The sequence below is a fragment of the Orcinus orca genome, chromosome 20, assembly GCF_937001465.1.
Source record: "Orcinus orca chromosome 20, mOrcOrc1.1, whole genome shotgun sequence".
NCBI lineage: Eukaryota > Metazoa > Chordata > Mammalia > Artiodactyla > Delphinidae > Orcinus > Orcinus orca.
Window position 1 is genome coordinate 2128180 of NC_064578.1, and position 22290 is coordinate 2150469.

The 22290-nt window shown below is 50.1% G+C and overlaps 1 protein-coding gene across 7 annotated transcripts in view; it reads left to right on the forward strand.

Annotated features, from left to right (window-relative positions):
* Positions 1-2146: 2146 nt before the first annotated feature.
* FBXO31 (F-box protein 31) overlaps positions 2147-22290 on the forward strand; it is a 45430-nt gene continuing 25286 nt past the window's right edge. The window contains exons 1-3 of one of the 7 annotated variants that reach the window (XM_033406317.2): positions 2147-2542; positions 17136-17207; positions 20642-20728. In XM_033406317.2, coding sequence (XP_033262208.1) covers positions 2194-2542; positions 17136-17207; positions 20642-20728 — 508 coding nt within the window. In that variant the 5' untranslated portion in view covers positions 2147-2193. Of the gene's footprint in view, positions 2543-14536; positions 16023-16303; positions 16462-17135; positions 17208-20641; positions 20729-22290 lie in introns of those variants that run through there. The other 6 variants (XM_033406315.2, XM_033406322.2, XM_004280143.4 and 3 more) reach the window with 6 other exon arrangements.

The window sequence follows — 22290 nt, forward strand, 5'->3', positions numbered from 1 at the left end:
GCCTTCTAGCCAGTTTATCATTTGTTCCTTTTTCATTGAACATTTAGTCAGTACACATTTGCTGATTACATGATGTGTGTTAGCAGGTCTATCATGTGACAGGAGATACATCTAGTAAGGCTGCTACTAAAGGAAGCAAATGTTTGTAACAAAACAAATGATGGTGCTGTAATAAAGGGACATTCTGAGAAGGGGTGGCTGTTTACTGGCATAGACTGGGGAGAGGGTTCTCCTGGCAGAGGAGACAGCTTGAACAAGGGGCAGACACGGTGAGTTTCAGTAGAGACACAGGAGATGACGCCAGACTGGGAAGTTAGGACAGGATTGTGAGGTACTTTGTGTGATGTCATAAGAAGTCAAATATTTCTAAATAGGTGAGTGAAGTGATGAGTATGCTTTTGTTTATGTGTTGCTATTTGCAGGAAGAGAGTTCTGATAACAGGGTGGAGGACAGTTTGAAAAACCGTTGAGATACAGGGAGGGCAGGTACATGTTTTTCTTTTTTTTTTTGAGTGCGGAGTCTTTTTTTTTTGAAAAATTTATTTATTTTTATTTTTGGCTGTGTTGGGTCTTCATTGCTGCGCGCGGACTTTTCTCTAGTTGCGGCGAGCTGGGGCTACTCTTCGTTGCAGTGCGCGGGCTTCTCATTGGATGGCTTCTCTTGTTGTGGAGCACGGGCTCTAGGCGTGCGGGCTTCAGTAGTTGTGGCACGTGGGCTCAGTGGTTGTGGCTCGCGGGCTCTAGAGCGCAGGTTCAGTAGTTGTGGGGCACGGGCTTAGCCGCTCCGTGGCACGTGGGGTCTTCCCGGACCAGGGATTGAACCCGTGTCCCCTGCATTGGCAGGCGGATTCTTAACCACTGCGCCACCAGGGAAGTCCCTACATGTTGTTTTTCAATTGCCTGGAGTTGAGATGGTCGAGGTTTGAAGTACAGAATGGTTACTTCTGTCAGAAGATGAACTTCCTTGTTTATGGGATTCTGTGGACTGGGGTAGGCAGCCCTCTCTTCTGCTTGGAGACCTCCTTAGGGAGGTAGTGAATAGCCAGGACCTTGTGGAGGCTGGGCCCAGGGAACTGGCGCGGTCACTATTTTCTATTTGAGTAGAAATAGAAACACTGACCAGAAACACTGGGGTGGGCTGTGGATTCTTAACTTCCTTTCGGGCTCTGCTTAGTCTTCCTTTTGGGCTCCTGAAGGGCTCTCCAGCACTTCAGGGCGTTGAAGTCAGTCTTGACCAGAAAGGATTTGGGCCCACCCAGGCAGAGGCTCCTATAATCCTGTAATCTTGTAATCACATCCATACCCTTGGCCCTCCTCTCTGGACAGTTTCTTGTTATCAGCGCTCCTTAAGGTGAAGCCACTGTCAGGAGAAGGTCTGCACATTCTCCACCCCCGCCCTAGGCCCCAGTCAGCCTCCAGAACCCAATAAATAAGGTAACTAGGGCACAGCAAGATCAGACTGACTACACACCTAGCGCGAGGTTCTTGGGGTCCTCTGGGGAGTTCTGGTGGGCTCCTCCAGGCCTTCCTGGGAGGTCCTCGGAGCAGTGTCCTCTGGGCTTTCCTGGAGGATTCTTCATGGAAGGGTGCTCGGGGGGGGTTCTTGGGGGGCAACTTTGGGCCTTCCTGGGGGGTTTTGCGGGGGCCCTTCGGGCCTTCCTGGGGCATTCTGGGTTGGGGGGAGGTGCCCCGTAGGGTGTTCGGGGCTGATCTCGGGAAGAGCGCGTCAGCCACATACTCGGGAGGTGGTAAGTTCAGCCCTCACACCCGACAGCGCGCCATTTGCTGCCCAGGCGCCGGTCCCCCCGGGGGTCGTGGGGTCGTGGGGCCGCGGGGAGACGGTCTTAATGACACGGGAGGGCGGGGGTAGGCGGGAGGCATTCGGGTTCGGCCCAGGTCTTTGCAGGTTCCCCCTGGTGGGCGGGGCCAAGCCCTAGACCGCGAGGTCGCCTATGCATTCGGGGCGTGGCTTGACAGTCGGGAGAGGTGTGGCTCGAATCCCAGGGGCGTGTCTTGTTTTCCTGGGGCAGGGGCTCGGATCCTCCGGGGGGCGGGGCTCGACTCACCAGGGGGCGGGGCTCGACTCTCACCGGGGCGGGGATAGGCTCTCTTGCGGGGTGGGGCGGGGCTCGGCTCTCTGGCGGCGCGTGCGCACCGGCGGCGGCGGCGGCGCGGCGGCCGTCAGTCGCCGGCATGGCGGTGTGCGCTCGCCTCTGCGGCGTGGGCCCGTCGCGGGGATGCCGGCGCCGCCAGCAGCGCCGGGGCCTGGCCGAGGCGGCAGCGGCCGACAGCGAGCCGGACACGGACCCCGAGGAAGAGCGCATCGAGGCGGGCGCGGCGGCGCTGGCCGGGGCGGGGGACGGCCGGAGCGCGGGCCCCTCGTCGCCCCCGCGCTGCTCGCTGCTGGAGCTGCCGCCCGAGCTGCTTGTGGAGATCTTCGCTTCGCTGCCCGGCACCGACCTGCCCAGCCTGGCCCAGGTCTGCACCAAGTTCCGGCGCATCCTGCACACCGACACCATCTGGAGGCGGCGCTGCCGCGAGGGTGAGTGCGTCGGGGCGGGGCCTGGTTGAGGGGGCTTGGCCGGGGGAAGCTCTGGGCGGGGTCACCACGGGCTCTGGAAGGGCACCTACCTCGGAACGGTGCTCCAGGAGGGTCCCGGCCGCCGGGGCGTGCTGTGACCCCGGGGGGCCCTGCCACAGACCCGGGACCGCGGGTTCCGGGCGCGGTGGAGTTCCGGGTGGGCGGCGGACCGGGTTCTGCCTGCATGGGGTGATCAGAGAGGGGTGAGGGGTCCCCCAGCTGCGGGGGCCAGGACGCCGAGGGCAGTGACGCGAGCTGGGGCTGAGTTTAGGCCGGGGAGCAAGCTGACGTCTGTCCTTGGTCCCCAGTCCTTGGGGGCGGAGCTGACGGGAACGATGAGGGTGAACTTGAATAGTTAGGGGAGCCCGAGGGTTTGGAGTGTCTCCTGAGGGCGAGGACCTGGTCTGTGGAGCGGTGGGTGGAGCCGGGCAGTGCTGCAGGGGGCTGATGCCTCCCCTCAGGGATGGTGGTGGCCGAAGTGAGGATAGTGAGTAGTTTTGTAACAAATCCCAGGAAGAAAGCTTTACCTAATCCATAGTTCAAGTCTCTCCGTTCATTTGAACGTTGATAGATCTCTGATGTTCAGTAAGCTCTCATGTTTTGGTAAAAACAATAGGTAAGAAAAAAAAAATCAAACAGCGAAGGACAACAAAGGGAAGAAAGTAAAATATCTTCCGGGACCCCTGCAATCAAAGATAAGCCATTCTTAAAATTTTGGAAAAATTTAGTATAAAAAAAGCTTCATAGTGTTCCACTGTCTATGTATGCCACAGACTAGTCCCTTACTGATAGACGTTTAAGTTTGCAGTTTTTTCTTTTTGTAAACAGTGCTGTCAAGAGTGCCTTTGTGCCTTTTATAGGAGTTCATGGGACTTACATGGGACTTACATGTACCTTTTAGAACTTCTGAGATTATCTTCTTGGAGTGTACTTCCCAAAGTGGGGTTGTGGGCAGTGGGGTGTGCACGCTGATAACACCTTAGATACTTATTGCCCAGCTGTTGGTATTTGCACCCCCAGGAAGACTGCATGAGAAGGCCGCTTTCCAGATATCCTTCCCAGCAGGGGATCAGTCAGTCATCTTCTTTCTGCCATAAGGCTCAGTGGTCAAGACTGATTTGTAATCTGTTTATCTGCTCTGAGATCCTGGAGATGCTGCTTCACCTTCCCAAGTGTTATTGGCAAGTGCTGCTCCCATAGGGTGACTTTGAGGGTTAAATGGGATGATGCAGATGAAGCCCTCACCCCCTAAATGGTTATGATGCTTCTTGGCCATTTTAATTTCACCTCTTGTGAATTCCATGTTTGTGTTTTGTTTTGGGTTTTTTGGTCTCATTTTTTCTTAGGGAGTTTATTTTGTCTTACAAATTAGTAAGAGCTTGTTGAATATTAGCAGTATTTTTTTTTTTTTTTCTGTTGAGGTAAGTTCCCTCTATCCCCACTTACTGGAGAGTTTTTATCATAAATGGGTGTTGAATTTTGTCAAAAGATTTTGCTGCATCTATTGAGATGATCATACGGGTTTTTTGTTTGTTTGTTTTTTAATTTATTTATTTTGTTTATTTATTTTGGGCTGCTTTGGGTCTTTGGTGCTGTGTGCGGGCTTTCTCTAGTTGCGGTGAGCGGGGGCTACCCTTCATTGCGGTGCGTGGGCTTCTCATTGCGGTGGCTTCTCTTGTTGCGGAGCACGGGCTCTACGGCGCGCGGGCTCAGTAGTTGTGGCTTGCGGGCTCTAGAGCACAGGCTCAGTAGTTGTGGTGCACGGGCTTAGTTGCTCCGCGGCATGTGGGATCTTCCTGGACCAGGGCTCGAGCCTATGTCCTTTGCATTGGCAGGCGGAGTCTTAACTACTGCGCCACCCGGGAAGCCCGATCATATGGTTTTTATTTTTCAATTTGTTAATGTGGTGTATCACATTGATTGATTTGCATATATTGAAGAATTCTTGCATCTCTGGGATAAATCCCACTTGATCATGGTGTATGATCCTTTTAATGTGTTGTTGGATTCTGTTTGCTAGTATTTTGTTGAGGATTTTTTGCATCTGTACTCATCAGTATATTGGTCTGTAATTTTGTTTTTTGTAGTATCTTTGTCTGGTTTTGGCATCAGGTGGCTTCGTAGAATGAGTGTGGGAGCGTTCCTTCCTCTGCAATTTTTTGGAAGAGTTTGAGAAGGATGGGTGTTAGCTCGTCTCTAAATATTTGATAGAATTCACCTGTGAAGCCATCTGGTCCTGGACTTTTGTTTGTTGGAAGATTTTTAATCACAGTTTCAATTTCATTACTTGTGATTTGTCTCTTCATATTTTCTATTTCTTCCTGGTTCAGTCTTGGAAGGTCATACCTTTCTAAGAATTTGTCCATTTCTCCCAGGTTGTCCATTTTATTGGCATAGAGTTGCCTGTAGTAGTCTCTTATGATGCTTTGTATTTCTGTGGTGTCCGTTGTAACTTCTCCTTTTTCATTTCTAATTTTATTGATTTGAGTTCTCTCCCTCTTTTTCTTAATGACTCTGACTGAAGGTTTGTCAATTTTGTTTATCTTCTTAAAGAACCAGCTTTTAGTTTTATTGACCTTTGCTATTGCTTTCTTTGTTTCTATTTCATTTATTTCTGCTCTGATCTTTATGATTTCTTTCCTTCTACTAACTTTGGGTTTTGTTTGTTCTTCTTTCTCTAGTTCCTTTAGGTGTGAGGTTAGATTGTTTATTTGAGATTTTTCTTGTTTCTTGAGGTAAGATTGTATTGCTATAAACTTCCCTCTTAGAACTGCTTTTGCTGTATCCCATAGGTTTTGGATCATCGTGCTTTCATTGTCATTTGTCTCGAGGTATTTTTTGATTTCCTCTTTGATTTCTTCAGTGATCTCTTGGTTATCTAGTAATGTATTGTTTAGCCTCCATGTGTTTGTGTTTTTTACATTTTTTTCCCTGTCATTTATTTCTAATCTCATAGCATTGTGGTCAGAAAAGATGCTCGATATGATTTAAATTTCTTAAATTCACTGAGGCTTGATTTGTGACCCAAGATGTGATCTATCCTGGAGAATGTTCCATGTGCACTTGAGAAGAAAGTGTAATCTGCTGTTTTCGGATAGAATGTGCTATAAATATCAATTAAATCTGTCTGGCCTATTGTGTCATTTAAAGCTTGTGCTTCCTAATTAATTTTCTGTCTGTTTTTGTTTTTGTTTTTGTTTTTGTTTTTGCGGTACGCGGGCCTCTCACAGTTGTGGCCTCTCCCGTTGCGGAGCACAGGCTCCGGACGCGCAGGCTCAGCGGCCATGGCTCACGGGCCCAGCCGCTCCGCGGCATGTGGGATCCTCCCGGACCGGGGCACGAACCCGTGTCCCCTGCATCGGCAGGCGGACTCTCAACCACTGCGCCACCAGGGAAGCCCTAATCTTCTGTCTGGATGATCTGTCCATTGGTGTAAGTGAGGTGTTAAAGTCCCCCACTATTTTTGTATTCCTGTCGATTTCCTCTTTTTCAGCTGTTAGCATTTGCCTTATGTATTGAGGTGCTCCTTTGTTGGGTGCATATATATTTATAATTGTTATATCTTCTTCTTGGATTGATCCCTTGATCATTATGTAGTGTCCTTCCTTGTCTCTTGTAACTTTCTTTATTTTAAAGTCTATTTTATTTTATATGAGTATTGCTACTCCAGCTTTCTTTTGATTTCCATTTGCTTGGAATATCTTTTTCCATCCCCTCACTTTCAGTCTGTATGTGTCCCTAGGTCTGAAGTGAGTCTCTTGTAGGTAGCATATATATGGGTCTTGTTTTTGTATCCATTCAGTGAGCCTGTGTCTTTTGGTTGGAGCATTTAATCCATTCGCATTTAAGGTAATTATTGATATGTATGTTACTATTACCATTTTCTTAATTTTTTTTTTTTTTTTGCGGTACGCGGGCCTCTCACTGTTGTGACCTCTCCTGTTGCAGCACAGGCTCAGACCGGGGCACGAACCCGTGTCCCCTGCCTTGGCAGGCGGACTCTCTACCACTGCGCCACCAGGGAAACCCTTGGGTTTGTTTTTGTAGGTCCTTTTCTTCTCTCTCTCTTTTTTTTACATTAAAAAAATTTTATTTATTTATTTATTTATTTATTTTTGGCTGCATTGGGTCTTTGTTGCTGGGTGCGGGCTTTCTCTAGTTGTGGTGTGTGGGCTTCTCAATGTGGTGGCTTCTGTTGTTGCAGAGCGTGGGCTCTAGGCACACGAGCTTCAGTAATTGTAGCATGTGGGCTTAGTAGTTGTGGCTCACGGGCTCCAGAGCGCAGGCTCAGTAGTTGTGGTGCATGGGCTTAGCTGCTCCACGGCATGTGGGATCTTCCCAGACCAGGGCTCGAACCCGTGTCCCCTGCATTGGCAGGTGGATTCTTAACCACTGCGCCACCAGGGAAGTCACTTTTCTTCTCTTGTTTCCCACTTAGAGAAGTTCCTTTAGCATTTGTTGTAGAGCTGGTTTGGTGGTGCTGAATTCTTTTAGCTTTTGCTTGTCTGTAAAGCTTGCTGGGTAGAGTAATCTTGGTTGTAGTTTCTTCTGTTTCATCACTTTTAATATATCGTGCCACTCCCTTCTGGCTTGTAGAGCTTCTGCTGAGAAAGCAGCTGTTCACCTTATGGGAGTTCCCTTGTATGTTATTTGTTGTTTTTCCCTTGTTGCTTTTAATAATTTTTCTTTGTCTTTAATTTTTGTCAATTTGATTACTATGTGTCTTGGTGTGTTTCTCCTTGGATTTATCCTGCCTGGAACTGTCTGTGCTTCCTGGACTTGGGTGGCTGTTTCCTTTCCCATGTTAGGGAAGTTTTCGACTGTAATCTCTTCAGATATTTTCTCAGGTCTTTTCTCTGTCTGTACTCCTTTTGGGACTGAATAATGCGAATGTTGGTGCGTTTAATGTTGTCCCAGAGGTCTCTTAGACTGTCTTCATTTCTTTTCATTCTCTTTTCTTTGAATATTAGCAGTATTAACCTTTCGTCATCTATTTGGCAAGTGAGTTTCTTTTGACATTTTAAAATAGAGGCAAAGAGAGTTCCACCTTTTCATTTGCTTTGTTTTGCATTTTGTACACCTGTGAGACCCAGGTTCCTCACAGATGTTCCTTTGTGCTCTGTGGAGTTTCTCCATCAGTCAGCCAAACCTGTGTGGTGGTCTCTGGGTGTTGTCTCTGGGGAAACTGTAAGATATGTAGCAAAAGAGAGTAACGGAAGACTTCTGTATAATCAGAAAACTCAAAGGTATGCCACATAGTAAAATTAACTGGAGGTACAGCTCAGGGCAAATTCTTAGAATTGCTAGTGGAAGCATAAAAAGTCCTCACGAAGATGTGGAAAGACTTTGGGGGGCAGACAGGGAAGGACTCTTCAGTCCTTCTTTGCCTCCTTCTGTGCTTCTCAGTTCAGCTTTTCTGGGACAGCAGACACTGTGATGGTAGGATCAAGGTGTCTTCTTCACCCAGGTGGCTTAGCAGCTAGGAGAATTTTCACTTTGAGAAATTAAGAAAATGAAAAACAGACATGGTAAAACAGGCATATTCCTAGTCATCCCCAGTAAATAACAGTTAAGTCTTCTGTCATATTTGCTTTTGAATTCTCTACCTTTTTTTTAAAAGAAAACCTCTCAGGCAGCATTTAAGTCCCTCCTGATCACCCCTGTCCTTCCCACTCCCAAGGAGCAACCACTATTGTGGGTTGAGTTTACTTGTATATACATATTCCTGTAACATCCCCAATGTGTAACATTGTTTTATGGTACTTTAATTTTAAGAAATATATCATACCATAAGTATTGTGCATCTGCCTTTTTCCCCCTGTCAACTTGTGTTTTTAAATTCTGTCCATGTTAATATATTTAAGTCTGGTTCAGTCTTCTTGAACACTATGTGGTGGTTCATAATTTGAAGAGGCCACAAGTGTTCCTTTGCTCATTTTAATTTTTTTCATACAGTGTACACAGTGTTACAGCAAAGAAGCTCTTACGTGTCTTCAGACGCAGATAAATTTGTAAATTTCTCTAAGGAATATATCCAGAAGTGGTGTTGCCGGGGTAGTGGGCTGTGAGATTTGCAGTTTTACTAGATACTGACCAGTTATTTTTTTGGAGTGATTCTTCACTCCAAATATAACATAGTTGTATTTTCCTCTTTGCACACCTGTCACGAGGGTGTGCACAGGCAAGTCACCGAAAATGACAGGAATGCTCTGTGTTTATTTACAAAGTAGCTGTCTTTGTGGTCTGGGTTCTTTAAGTTATCTCATTTAATCCAGTGTCCTCTGAATTCTTTCTAGTTTGAATGATTCATTTCTAAAAATCTGTGTCAATCTGGATGAGAAACAGCATCTCATTTTAATTTGCAGACGGCTGGTAACTCATGAAGATGCACATTTAAGAAATAAAATTATAGGCAATTTGGATTTCTCTTATTCGCATATCCTTAATCTTTGCCCTTTTTCTCTATCGTTATTTTTTCTTATTGATTTGCGGGTTTTATTTATTTAATCTGGGTCGATTTCTGTTTAATATACTCAAAACATTTTCTCATAGTCAATAACCCTTTGCTTTTTAACTTCACTTACAGTGACTTTTGCAAAAGTTACTGCATTAGTCAAAGTGACTTCTGCAAAAGCTACAGCGTTAATCAAAGCTACGCACTTTTTTTTTTTTTTAATTAATTTATTTATTTAGGCTGTGTTGGGTCTTCATTTCTGTGTGAGGGCTTTCTCTAGTTGCGGCGAGTGGGGGCCACTCTTCATCGCGGTGCGTGGGCCTCTCATTGTCGCGGCCTCTCGTGTTGCGGAACACAAGCTCCAGGCGCGCAGGCTCAGTAGCTGTGGCTCACGGGCCCAGTTGCTCCGCGGCATGTGGGATCTTCCCAGACCAGGGCTTGAACCCGTGTCCCCTACAGTGGTAGGCAGACTCCCAACCACTGCGCCACCAGGGAAGCCCAAAGCTACGCACTTTTAACTTTGGGTTTAAGTAATCATTGTTGTCCCGAGGTTATGAAGGTCTTCAGTTTCACTAGTTCATTCTGGTAGCTTTCATTTCCAGCTCATCTGGGTCCAACATTGTATGGTTGGCAGTTCCGTGCGTAATTCATAGGCATCTCGTAGGGTTAGTCTAATTATGATTGGAATATGTATAAGAATAGTCGCGTGTGAGACAAGTCTGTTATTTCCCTGAGCCCCAGACCTCTTCCATCCTGAAGTAGACATTTGGTTATGGTGGGTGTTAAGGCCAAAGTCATGTCCACAGAGGCAAAAACCAGTGCCCTCAGCCTTGGTGAGCAGGAGGTGGGTGGTCCTAGCCCAGCAGGCTTCCTGGCCCAGAAGCTCCAGGTCCGGCCCTGACACGGCACGATGGTGCTTCCATTTGTTAGTGTCTTGGGAAGGTGAGTGAGACGTTAGTGAGTCTGCACGTTTACTACTCAGTGTTTACACGTTTGCTTTCTGTATTTTGATAATTGGGTTTCCCAGAGGAGAAGACAAGCCACAGAAAGGGGCACAGGGAGGAGGGTGCCACGCACCTGTGTTTTATTGTTTCAGAGCGTTTGGGGCTGTGATGGACTTCCAGGGCACGGGCAGGGCGAGCATGTCAGTGGCTCTTCATAAAATGAGAGGCTGACTCAGGGGCCGGGGGGCGTAGGGACGCTACAAACTTAAAATGAGAAGGCTTTATAGCGCTTGATGAGAATCTCACAATTTTCAGTGTCCTAGCAATAATAAGTCAACAATAATAATCAGTTGTTTTTATAGAATTTGGTCTTTTGAGCCTCCTGCCTGTTGGAGCTATTTGATTAACTATTTTCAGGTGGTATTTCTGGGGGCGGGTGAAAGAAAGTTGCTACTGAGAAGCCCAATCTGTGTTCCTGTTTTGGGGGCAGATACACCAAATAGGCGCTCTTTCCCCTCTTACAGGAAACCAAACCGGAGCAACCCCAGCCGGCAGCGTGGGCGCGGCGTCAGGAGCCCAGCAATGTTTTGATGCATCCCTCCTTTGGCTTCAGGCCTCCTGCAGTTACTGGCATGTGGGGCTATAAATAAGCCATCATTTCTCAGAGCATAGCGTAGCAGCCGTGTTCGTTCTTTGTCTTTGACCCAGAGGAGGCTTTTTTTGGTTAACACTTCACTGTTTAGTTGGTGAATTTTGAAATGCTGGCCGGTCTACCTGAGGCTAAGGTGTTTAGAAAATTCAGACCATGGTTCTAAATCAGAACATTCAAATAATAACAAAAGAAGCATTTAAAAGCAAAGGAAATGCAAAGGAAGTGCTCCCACGTGTATTTTCCCTTCTACACCAAACTCTTAAATATTGAGACATAGAGTGAGGTTTTGAATTTATAATATATATTTGTCCATTTCTCCCCTTGATGGTAAGTGTTTTAATGACCCTGGAATAATATTTGTATAATATTTTGATCACTTGTGAGTCTAAAGTGGGCTTCAATTCCATCATAATTAGAAATACCCTTTTCCCAAAATGTATGAGCTTTATGACAGAAATGGGAAGTTAAAAACCAATATTTAATTTTGTATTTGCATGCAGAAGAAAACGCTTTCTATTCTGTTTGATGTGCTGATGTGAAATGTGAGAAATGCGGCTTTTGTTAAACATGGCTGAAATTGGAAGGGTCGTCTTGGGAAGAGGTGGAATGGGCAAGTCGTAGGCTTTGAAGTCGGCTTTGGGCATATTTTATGATTCTTGTTGAGCCTTCCTGTTTTGGGGCTGGGGTGGGCGGTGTTGAGGTAGGAGAAGCGTACCTGCCTCAGCCGTGAGAAGAGGAAAGCAGGCCCGCTCCTGGACGTACAGCAGGATCTCAGAATCGTAGGGGGACATCTATCCTTTTCTTCTCCTGGACGTACCGCAGGATCTCAGAATCGTAGGGGGACATTTATCCTTTTCTTCCGCTTTGCTCTTGTCAGGACTACAGTCTCTGTAGGAAGTCCAATCTCATGTGCTGCTTCACAGAGAAACCTCATCCGTCCAGTTAGCGAAGTAGGAGAGGGTAAAGGAAATGTCCCCTCTTGAGGGACATTGCTAACCTTACAAAAGCGAGCTGGAAAGTGGACCTGGCCCCCAGAAAGCACCGAGTGAAGATTTCCCCTTGGCCTTGCTTAATTGGGCAGATATGGTTGCCTTGCCAGGAAGAACTGATGGGCCGTTTTCACTGTTTCTCTGTGTTTACAAAGTGATTACATAATGCATTTGAGGATCTTGGTTTGTCTTTGTGGCTGGAAAGAGTGTGCAAATAGAAGGGCGTCTTTGGGACTTTGGAGGAACAGGTGTCCTGTGAGAAAGCCAGGACCGGTCAGGAGGCGGCCTGGGTTCTAACTCATGAGTCAGCATCCTTTGCCAGTGACACCCTCCCTGTCCGCCCAGTGGTGATGGACAGGGGAGGAAACCCAGAGTAGCCAAGCCTGTATGAGGAGTATTAGTGGGGAGTCGGGAAGTGTCTGAAATCTGAGAAGGGGTCCGGGGCGAGGTGATGGCAGAGTCAGACTCTGCTTACCTCCTGGTCTCACGAGTGGCTGGCGAGACCGAGCAGGTGTGTGTGCACTAGGAAGAAGTGTCCGGGCATGACAGGTGGGCTTCAGCTGGAGTGGGGCTCCCTTGGCCAGGGATACCTGTCGTGGAGCTGGACAGGGTCAGCGTCCTCTGGCTGGCAGGGCGAGGCTTCTCGAGGCTGCTGTTGGCACCAAGACTGTTCATCTTTGCAGGGGTGGAGCTGGTTGGGAAGAAGTCGCGTGGAGTATGTAGGTGCTGTCAGCTGTTCTTGGGAACTATTGGTTAGCATCCCGAATATTCTAGGTGTTGAATAGGAGATGCCTATGGGCTGTATCCAGGTTTTGGTTTTTACATTCTTCCCATCCTAAGATGAGCTGGCTGCACAGTGTTTTTCCAGATCTGCTACATTATCAAAAAAAAAAAAAAAAAAAGGCATTTCATGCAGTTATAGTAATAGCTAAGGAAAGCAGCGAGCTAGGGGACACACAGGGGTTTGGAAGCGGCACTGTGCTGTCGCAGGGGTGTCCTCGGAACAGTTGTGTCAGGAAGCCTGGGGGCCAGTTGCCTGACACCCCTGAGCCTGGCGGAGCCCCCTCCCCACCAGCTCCCTCCCCTGCCTCTGCCTCCTTTATCAGCCTCAGAAGTAAAGGTTTTATTTATTTATTTTCCTTATTTATTTATTTTTTCGGCTGCGTTGGGTCTTAGTTGCGACACGCAGGATCTTTCACTTTGGCGCTGGCTCTTCCTTGCGGCGTGAGGGCTTCTCTCTAGTTGTGGCGTGCAGGTTTTCTCTCTCTAGTTGTGGTGCGCAGGCTCCAGGGCGCATGGGCTCTCTAGTTTGCGGCCTGCGGGCTCTCTCATCAAGGTGCGCGAGCTCAGTTGTTGTGGTGCGTGGGCTTAGTTGTCCCGTGACATGTGGGATCTTGGTTCCCCCACCAGGGATCAAACCCGAGTTCCCTGCGTTGGAAGGCGTATTCTTTACCGCTGGACCACCAGGGAAGTCTCTCGGAAGTAAAGTTTTAACCATATTTTATTAAGGGATATAATTATCCCCTAATTTAGTGCAAACAAAAATGCGCTAAATTTGCAATCAATACTGCCTTTTGGTTTTATTTGGAAAACTGTGTGAGTTTACAGCAGGTGGGAAACAAGCCCGCAGCGCTCCTCCACTCTTCCTTCTCCCACTCTCTCCTGCCTGTCGGGGGCCACAGCTGGGTTCCAGCTGGGTTCCGCCATCCTTTCCTGCCACCTCTGACTTACCTGGTGGTGCAGTGGCCTCCTCATGGGACCCCCCACCTGCGTCTCCAGGTGTGTCTCCGCTGGCTCCACCCACAGGTTACCCAGTCCAGGCTGCTTTTCTACCTGAGACTCTTCAGTGCTTCTGCGTTTCCTGTGGACTCCCGGCTCTGGCAGGACCAGGAGACCACCCCCTTTCCAGCCTTATCTTGTGTGCCCACCAGCTTGCTTCAGAGACTGTCTTAGTGCTGTGCCCTTCCAACGTGGCAGGGACCCTTATAAGTGGCATTTATGGGGAGCATGGGGCTAAGTTCCCTCTAATTGCAGGTACCAAGGCAGGTGCAGTGCATAGAATTATGATGTTAACTTAGTCATGTTCCATTCCGATGCAGAGAGCTTGCACATCTCAACCACGGCTGGCACAGGTACTGCCTCCGTTAATCTCCGTTAATCTCTTCGAGGGAAGGAGCCTCAGGAAGCAGCATGTGTTCCTTAGGTTCTCCTGTAGGGGCAAGAGAGTGGAAAAGAGGGAGAGAGAAAACTCTTCTCACCCATTCCCACCCGCAGAGACTGAATAGACTTCCTGCACATTCAGACACATGCTCTGGGTGCAGGGGTTTTCGGTAACGACCGTCACACAGTACTGACCTCACTGGACAGGAAGTGCGCCCCTGGCAGTCAGGTCACCAGAGGATGGAGCTTCAGTGTCGACTTGGCCCAGATTCCTGGGCTCTTTTTCCGTCTTGGCAAAACATTTGTTCAATAGCTTTCTGGAAATTTTCTGATTGGAGTATTTGAAGTGGCAACTTAATTTTTTTATTGTGGTAACATATACACAAAATAAAATTTACCACTTTAACCATTTTTAAGCTACAGTTTAGTGGTATTAAGTATGTTCACATTGTTGTGCAGCCGTCACCCCCATCATCTCCAGAACCTTTCCGTCTTATCCAGCTGACATTGAGTCCCCATTAAACACTGACTCCCCGTTTTCCCTTTCTCAGCCCCTGCACTCACCATTCTACTTTCTGTCTCTGTGAAATGTGGCTATTCTATAGGGACGTCATATAAGTGGAGTCATACAATATTGTCCTTTTGTGACTGCTTATCTCACTCAGCACAACGTCCTCAAGGTTCGGCCAGGCTATAGCAGGTGTCAGACTCTCCTTCCTTTTTAAGGCTGGAGAATATTCCATCATGTGGATGGACCCTGTTTTGCTTGCCCATCACCCATCGATGGGCGCTTGGGTTGCTTCCCCTTCTTGGCTATCGTGAGTAGTGCTGCTGTAAACATGGGTGTACAAACATCTCTGAGTCTCTGCTTTCATCTCTTTTGGGTACGTACCCAGAAATAGGATATAGCTGTATCATATGGTAATTCCATGGTTAATTTAAATTTCCTCAAGTCCGGCTGACCCACTTTTCTCCCCCTTCCCAACTTTCTTTTTACTTGCTGCCATTTTTGGAGTAGACACTTTGAAAACAGACTTTCACAAGCTACTTTATGTCATAGATTAGCAAGGAAAGTATTTGAGTCGGCAGCCTGCAACCCAAATTCGGCACTTAGAAAGCAGCTGTGGGCAGCACGGTTTGCTGTGCTAACTTTAACCATCTTGGGTAGGACGGCGTTAATGCTGGTCTTGGGTAGGATGGCGTTAACACTGGTGAGTTTTTCTAGGGGGAAGGATCCGTGGTTCTGCATGTACACTGGCCTTAATGCTGTTTTAAGGGCACTTTCCCTGATGACTTATGGGAAGGTTTATGGAACAGTCAGAGTATGTGGAATTGTTCCGAGCCACTGTTTAAAAAAAAAAGATTTTTCCATCATGTGAAAAATACTGAACATTTCTTGAAGGAGCAGTTGGGTCAGAATGACATTGTTCCGCTTCGGTGAATTTATTATCTTCTGGGAACATTAAGAAAAACCCACTAAGCATTGCTGTATTTATGAGCACTGCATCATGCTTTTGCTGTTCTTCTGATTGCTAGTGGCGTTCCTGTGGATGGTTTGTCTGCTCGTGCAGGGTCATCTCTTGTGTGGTATTATCAGCACCTTTTCTTGACACGATGTGCAGAGATTCTTGACAGTTTGGTCATCCTGGCTAAAAACCTTAGAATCGCTTGGAAGTCTGAGCAGGTGCTGGGACGTGGTGCGTTGTCTCTAGCAGGTCGGAGGATCGCTGGGCTCAGATGCGAAAGTCATCCACTGGGTCAGCAGATGCTGTGGGGCAACACTGCTGCTTCAGTGTGCTGCAGGCCGCCGGGGCACACTCGGACGCGCCTTGGGTCTGTGCCCTGCGTCTCACCGGCAGAGTGTCCACGTGTATCACAAAAGTGCGCAGTTCAGAGAAGACTACCCCGCGCCCCACCCGTACCCCGGCTCCCAAACTGTCTCGTCAACAAGGCAGCAAGAGGTGCATCTCATCTATCCCGTGCGCTGGTCACTGCTGGAACCGGGAGAGGACCTGTCCTTTAGCATCACATAGGAAACAAACCGAGGCACCAGTCTTGTGCGGTGACGGTTTTGGAGTGCCTGGTTGGTGCGAGGGAAGGACGCTGTTTATGGAGAGCACACGAGATGGTGACAGCCACTGTGGTCGTCAGGAAGGCCACCTGGCTGTGGTGGACATCCCAGAGCAGACGGGGAATCATGAAGACAGCTCGTTGTGGAGCAGAGCTCTTCTCAAGAGCACAGGTAGACCAGCTGCAGCTTGGTCGCCAACAAGGGCGGGAGTGGCCCTTCCAGCTGGTCCCTGGCATGGTCTGCAAGGATTTTGACAAACCAGGGCCTCTCAGTTGCTGGTGACTCATGTGACATGCAGGTGTCACCCCGTCCAAGGTCACAAACAAGCACATTTTGTTATCTAGTTCCTGACACGTTCTTGTAACTTGCATAACACTCCAGAGTGGAGTCCACATTCTTCCTGGCAGGAGGATAAAACGTGTGTTTTTGTCTGGTGACGAGCAAGGCCATGGTCTGCTCATCGGCAGTGGAACAGGGGAAGCAGCACCGTCGGGCAGGCCCATCTCAGGGAGGTTTGCCAGGTGCTAACCGCCTTGCCCCAACTGGTGTCTCCACCGTCTGCATCTTGAGCTTGGCTTGGATATGGTCAAAATCCTCGCAGAAGCGTTGGGTTAGTGTCATCATCCATTCCACTGAAAAGACCAGGCCTTGGGGCCGGGGTGGGGTCTGTGATGTGATGAGGTGGGCAGCCTTTTGCTGGCCAGACTGCAGTCCCCCTTCTGGAAGGACTGCTGAGTCACCAACCTCTCCACGCCTGGGTTTCTCTCCCGGAGGTGGGGCAGAGCGCTGGCCGTGGAGGTGGGTGTCAGGGATTTGCTTCAAGGCCGTCCTGGGCAGCCCCAGCTGTGTCTTCGTTTCACAGAATCAGGAGGGGGTTAGGGGGGCCTTCGTGGAACCCTGACACCAGTGATGGTCTCATTTCCATGGGAACTCGCATCGTCTCCAGACTCTGAGTTTCTGCCACACCGTGGCCATAAACCAGGGTGTCCGGTTGTGAGTTTGAGCGATTAGGTTTCTAGAGCTTATCAGAACAGACATGGCAGGTTGCTATTTCATGCGGAGTGGAGTTGCCTAAAAATAGAGTAGTGGCTTCATTGGTGAGTGAGGGTGTTGACTGTGGAGAAGGGCCATGAAACCTCCACCGTGAAAGAAGGGTCAGGCTGCGAAGACAAGGCCAAGGCTGAGGCGTGCCTGCTCCACCCCCACCCGCACGTCTGTCTATTAATATTTCTGCTGCTTTATGACTTCTTGACTGTAATTTCCAGCAAACGTTTCTTGTTGCAGAGTACGGCGTTTGTGAAAACTTGCGGAAGCTGGAGATCACGGGCGTGTCTTGTCGAGACGTCTACGCGAAGTGTAAGTTAATCTGTCACCATCTTCTGTTAACTTGTTCCAGAAGCAGGTGCCCAGAGACATCAGCCACGGAAAATAAAAGTCCATGGCCCTCAGCCCACAGGTGTGTTCTCAGATACGCTTTAAGTTCAGTTTTGACGTTGTAGAGACAGCGCTGGTAGTAACAGCACTGACAAGGTCGGGGGCTCTCTTCTCCCTTTCTGAGTGAATCATGACCCTGATTTTGCAGCGCAGGTGGATGAAGGTGTCTTTCCTCTGGGGAACGTGGCTGCCCTGGAAACAACTCTGGTGTGCTTGGAGGTGCCCGTCTCTCTAGATCCCAGGCCCGCAGCCTGGTTGGAGACGTGGACACCAGGAGCAACTGTGACATGCAGCCGTGACAGCTGCCAGGGCTCCTCCCCGCCACCCTGACCGCACCAGCCCCGGCCCTTCCTTGGCTTGTTTCCTGCAGGCACGTTGAGTCTCCCAGCGCCCCCATTTCTTGTCCCCGCCCCTTTGCTTTCCAGAGTCGCCAGCAATGCTCCGTGATGCCTAGAGCCCCCGACCCCAAGCACCTCTCTGCTGGCCCTTCCTCAGGGCCCTTTGCGTGAGGCTGTGAGGGTGTCCGTTGGCACTGACATCACCCAGGGGCAGTGGGCACACCGTCGCGCGGGGAGCAGCCCGCCTGTCCCTGCCCGGCGGGGTGTGGCGTGTGTTAACACTCGGGGCTGGGTAGTAAAGGACGGGGAAAGAAGGATCACGATGGCCCACTCCTCTTTGGCCTGAGGTTGACCTGTTGACCTCTCTGAAAAGGACCTTAAGTGTTCATCTTAAAACCATCTTGGTAGATTTTGGCTTACACATTCTTTATTTTTTTTGTGGTATGCGGGCCTCTCACTGTTGCGGCCTCTCCCGTTGCGGAGCACAGGCTCCGGACGCGCAGGCTCAGCGGCCATGGCTCACGGGCCCAGCCGCAACGCGGCATGTGGGATCTTCCCGGACCGGGGCACGCACCCGTGTCCCCTGCATCGGCAGGCGGACTCTCAACCACCGCGCCACCAGGGAAGCCCTGGTTTACACATTCTTTTGAACTCTGCACCAGTTCTGCCCTGAATACCTAGACCAGATGATGCTTCTTACTTAAACACCGAGAGGCTGGGGACCGGGCTCCTGCTCGGAAAAACCTGTGATTCAGGATGGAGGGACTTCCTGGGGGCCAGGCTGCTGGGTGGGAGCCAGCGTGCTGGAGGCTTCCTTCCAGTGTCAGGGGCTTGCTCGTTGGTGTCGCTTGCTGTGTTCCCTCTTTTCAGTGGATTTGCTGCTCTCAGAGTCCCCCTGGGAGACGCCTCTCCTCCTGTGTCCCGCATCCCCCGCACAGGTAGAGTGTGGACTTCTGCGGAGCATCAGCTCTGTGGGGAGACAGCCCGGGGGGGCGCAGTTGGTCCCTGAATCTGGGCTGATTTCTTCATCCCTTCAGACTTCTCTCCACCTCGATCCCGTGGCCATTTGGGATGTTGGGTTGGCCAGTGTTCCTGGGTTAGAGTTTGCTCACGAGCGGGGAGATCTCCTGTTGGAGGCTCTAAGTTCTTCGTGGACCTTCCCCGGCCGCCCTGGGCATGTGTGGTTCTCGATGTTGGCGCTTGGCTGTGCCTTCGAGGCTGTTGCCCCCTCCCACCTTCTCTGGGAGCCCTGCGTGTCCCAGCCTCACCTCTGCCACCTCCCCGTATCCCCTTGTCCCCACTTGCCGAGGGGCTCGGGCTGCATCCTCAGCCACCCTCAGACGCCATCCCAACCTAGCGCCCCACCCCACCCCCGTGCCGCTGTCCTTGGTCCTGAAGCCCAGGGCAGGGCTGGTCTGCGCAAGGCCTCCCGCGCTTCCTTCCCTGTGCAGCTTCGCACTTTGGTTTCTTCTCTGGCCTCTGCTTCATGTCCCACCCACCCAAGAGCATGCGTGTCTCCAGGGGAAGTGGGTCTTGGGACCCGAGTGGTCACGTCTCGTGAAAATGTAATTCCTTCCTGTCTTGTGGTCTCAGTGGTCAGAACAGTGCCACTTTGAACCCTGCAGAGCCCGGAGTTCCAGGGCTGGAAAGGTGGTTGTGTCCCCTTCCCTCCCGTCCCGCCCTCCATCCTGGGGGTGCCCCCAGGGCCCCGCTCCACTCTCTGCTTCAGTGTTGCTCCCCAGCGTCTGTGTCTTAAGTCTCCCAGAGCAGAGAATCCAGGAGGCCGCCCTCGCTATGGGCGTCGTGTCCAAGTCAGAGGCACACTCCCCACAGGAGTCCCTGTGAGCGCACAGAAACGAGAGGTTCCTGGCTTTGGGGACGGTCAGCTGTTTCCATGAGGATCTAATATGAGAAGTCCTTATCATCTCACTGCTTTTTGAGTTTGTTAGGCCATTTGATGATATCATCTCAAAGCCACTTGAGTTCTGTCTAAGAGTTGTAAGCCCTCAAAATACTCCTGGAGGGAGGCAGGTGCTCGTACCTGCTAGGTGTTGGGGGCTGAAGCACCCAGAGGAGAACACGTGTGAGAATGAAGGCCTCCACAGAGCTCATCTCAGCTGTGGGCAGAGGGGTTGCCCGGGCCTTGGGGGCATCTGTCCTGTGGAGGGGACGTCTGGACACAGGTGGATGGGCAGGTGAGTAGGAGAGAGGGGGAGGTCCAGGTGGGCCAGGGAGAGGGGACAAGGGCCACGGTGAGGTCACCATGAGGCAAAGGAGGACGTCTGGAGACTTCTTTGACTGCTGGTTCTTAACCCCTTGAACATGGTTGCCAAATCCAGAGACTGATTCATATTATCTGTTATCAGCACCCCTGAGCGTTTGACCTGCCCCGGCCAAAGCGAGCTTCAGTTTTCATCTTCACAGTGCAGGAACTGTGTTTTTGTGAATTTGCTTTGAAGGCCTTATCCAGGAGAAAATCACTTAGCTTCTGGAATAGGTGGTAGAAGACAGTCGTCCCTAGTTCCTGCTTAGATGGTAGAGTCAGCTACCTCAGTCCAGGGGTGAAGGGGTCTGATTGAGTTAGGAGGCTGGCAAACACGGTCCTTTGTCAAAAACAAAACACACACGTGCAGCAGGTGAAGGACAATGCCAGGTGTGCAGCGGGACACAGGGTTCCCTACACAGCCACCCCAAATATCTGTGAGCTGCGACCTCTGCCCTCCCACCTCGGTGAGCCCCGCTGATTGTGGTGGGTGATGGGGAGAGAGCCCGGAGGGGGTCCCGAGCGGGCCGGCCATCATGAGTTCCTGGTGTGGATCACTGACTGACAGGAGCACCTGTCACCACAATTCCTTCTTGGCCAGACCTGCCTCCTTGGCAACCGCTTGGTTCTGGGGGTCGAGGATGTAGGGAAGCCTGTGATGTCGGTGAGGGACAGGCGTTGAGTCCTGTGAAAATGGTTTCTACAGTCGAGAAGGCAGAACCATCTTCAGCCCTTTCCCTGCTGTGTCTGTTCAGGTATAAACCCTCGTGTGAAGTCGGGCCGTTTCATGAAAATTCTTCCCGATTACGAGCACATGGAATACAGAGATGTTTACACCTGCCGTACGTATCTCCTGCTGGCTTCCGCTTTTGTGGGTGAGCAAGACCGAGAAGCTGCATGGATAGGGCCTCTCACTTACAGCACGAGGCAGCTTCGGCCCTGAGATCGAGCTGACCTCCTTGGCGTTTGCTGGTTTGCACTTTGCTGCAGCGTCCTCCGTGGCTTGGCACAACCAGGGTCACTCTTGAGCGGCGACTCCAGGGCAGCTGCACAGACGGGCTGGGTGTCCGCAGCAGCTTTGGGTTTTGGGGTTGTACCAAGCAAGATCACCATGTTGCTGTGCATTTTAAAATTTATCGCTTCTTGAGGCAGAGTGGAAGCCTCAAAACCTTCCTATTGCAAAATGGAACGTAAGCATTCACATCTGGGCTTTATTAGTCAGTCACGTTTGCACAGCATTTGTCAATTCAAAGTGTACATACACACACACGACAAAAGTGTGTAGAAACAGTGGATTACTTAGGTCCTGATTCCTCCTTCGATTGGCATTACTTGAGCTCTGGAGATTTTCTAAGCCACATTCCATAGGTGATGAATGCTGTCCCTGCCTTTTTTTTTTTTTTTTTTTTTGCGGTACGCGGGCCTCTCACTGCTGTGGCCTCTCCCGTTGCGGAGCACAGGCTCCGGACGCGCAGGCTCAGCGGCCATGGCTCACGGGCCCAGCTGCTCCGTGGCACGTGGGATCTTCCCAGACTGGGGCACGAACCTGTGTCCCCTGCATCGGCAGGCGGACTCTCAACCACTGCGCCACCAGGGAAGCCCGCTGTCCCTGCCTTTTATTGGGTTGAGCCGAGATGCACTGAAAGCTGTTTTTTTTTTCTTTAAGTTATTAATTTTATTTACTTATTTTTGGCTGCGTTGGGTCTTCGTTGCTGCACGCGGGCTTTCTCTAGTTGCAGCAAGCGGGGGCTACTCTTCATTGCAGTGCGCAGGCTTCTCATTGCGGTGGCTTCTCTTGTTGTGGAGCGTGGGCTCTAGGTGCGCGGCTTCAGTAGTTGCAGCACGTGGGCTCAGTAGTTGCAGCCTGCAGGCTCTAGGGTGCACAGGCTTCAGTTGTTGTGGCTCGTGGGCTTAGTTGCTCTACGGCATGTGGGATCTTCCCGGACCAGGGATCAAACCTGTGTCCCCTGCGTTGGCAGGTAGATTCTTAACCACTGAGCCACCAGGGAAGTCCCGAAAGCTGTTTTTATGTTTCAAGAAGCACAGGGACACCCTTCTGCTCTTTACTCCACCCCTCCGAGTGCTCCTCATGTCGGTGTTGCCACCGTGGGGCAGACCCACTCCTAGGTCTTAGAGGTGCATGGTTTCGGGACTTCCCTGGTAGTCCAGCGGTTAAGACTTCGCCTTCCAATGCAGGGGGCTTGGGTTCAATCCCTGGTCAGAGAGCTAAGATCCCACATGCCTAGTGGCCAAGAAACCCGAAACATAAAGCGGAAGCAATATTGTAACAAAGTTAATAAAGACTTTAAAACTGGTCCACATCAAAAATGATCTTTAAAAAAAAAAAAAAAAGAAGTGCCCAGTTTCTAACAAAACCTACTCAGAGTAGAGGGAATAGAGTCGT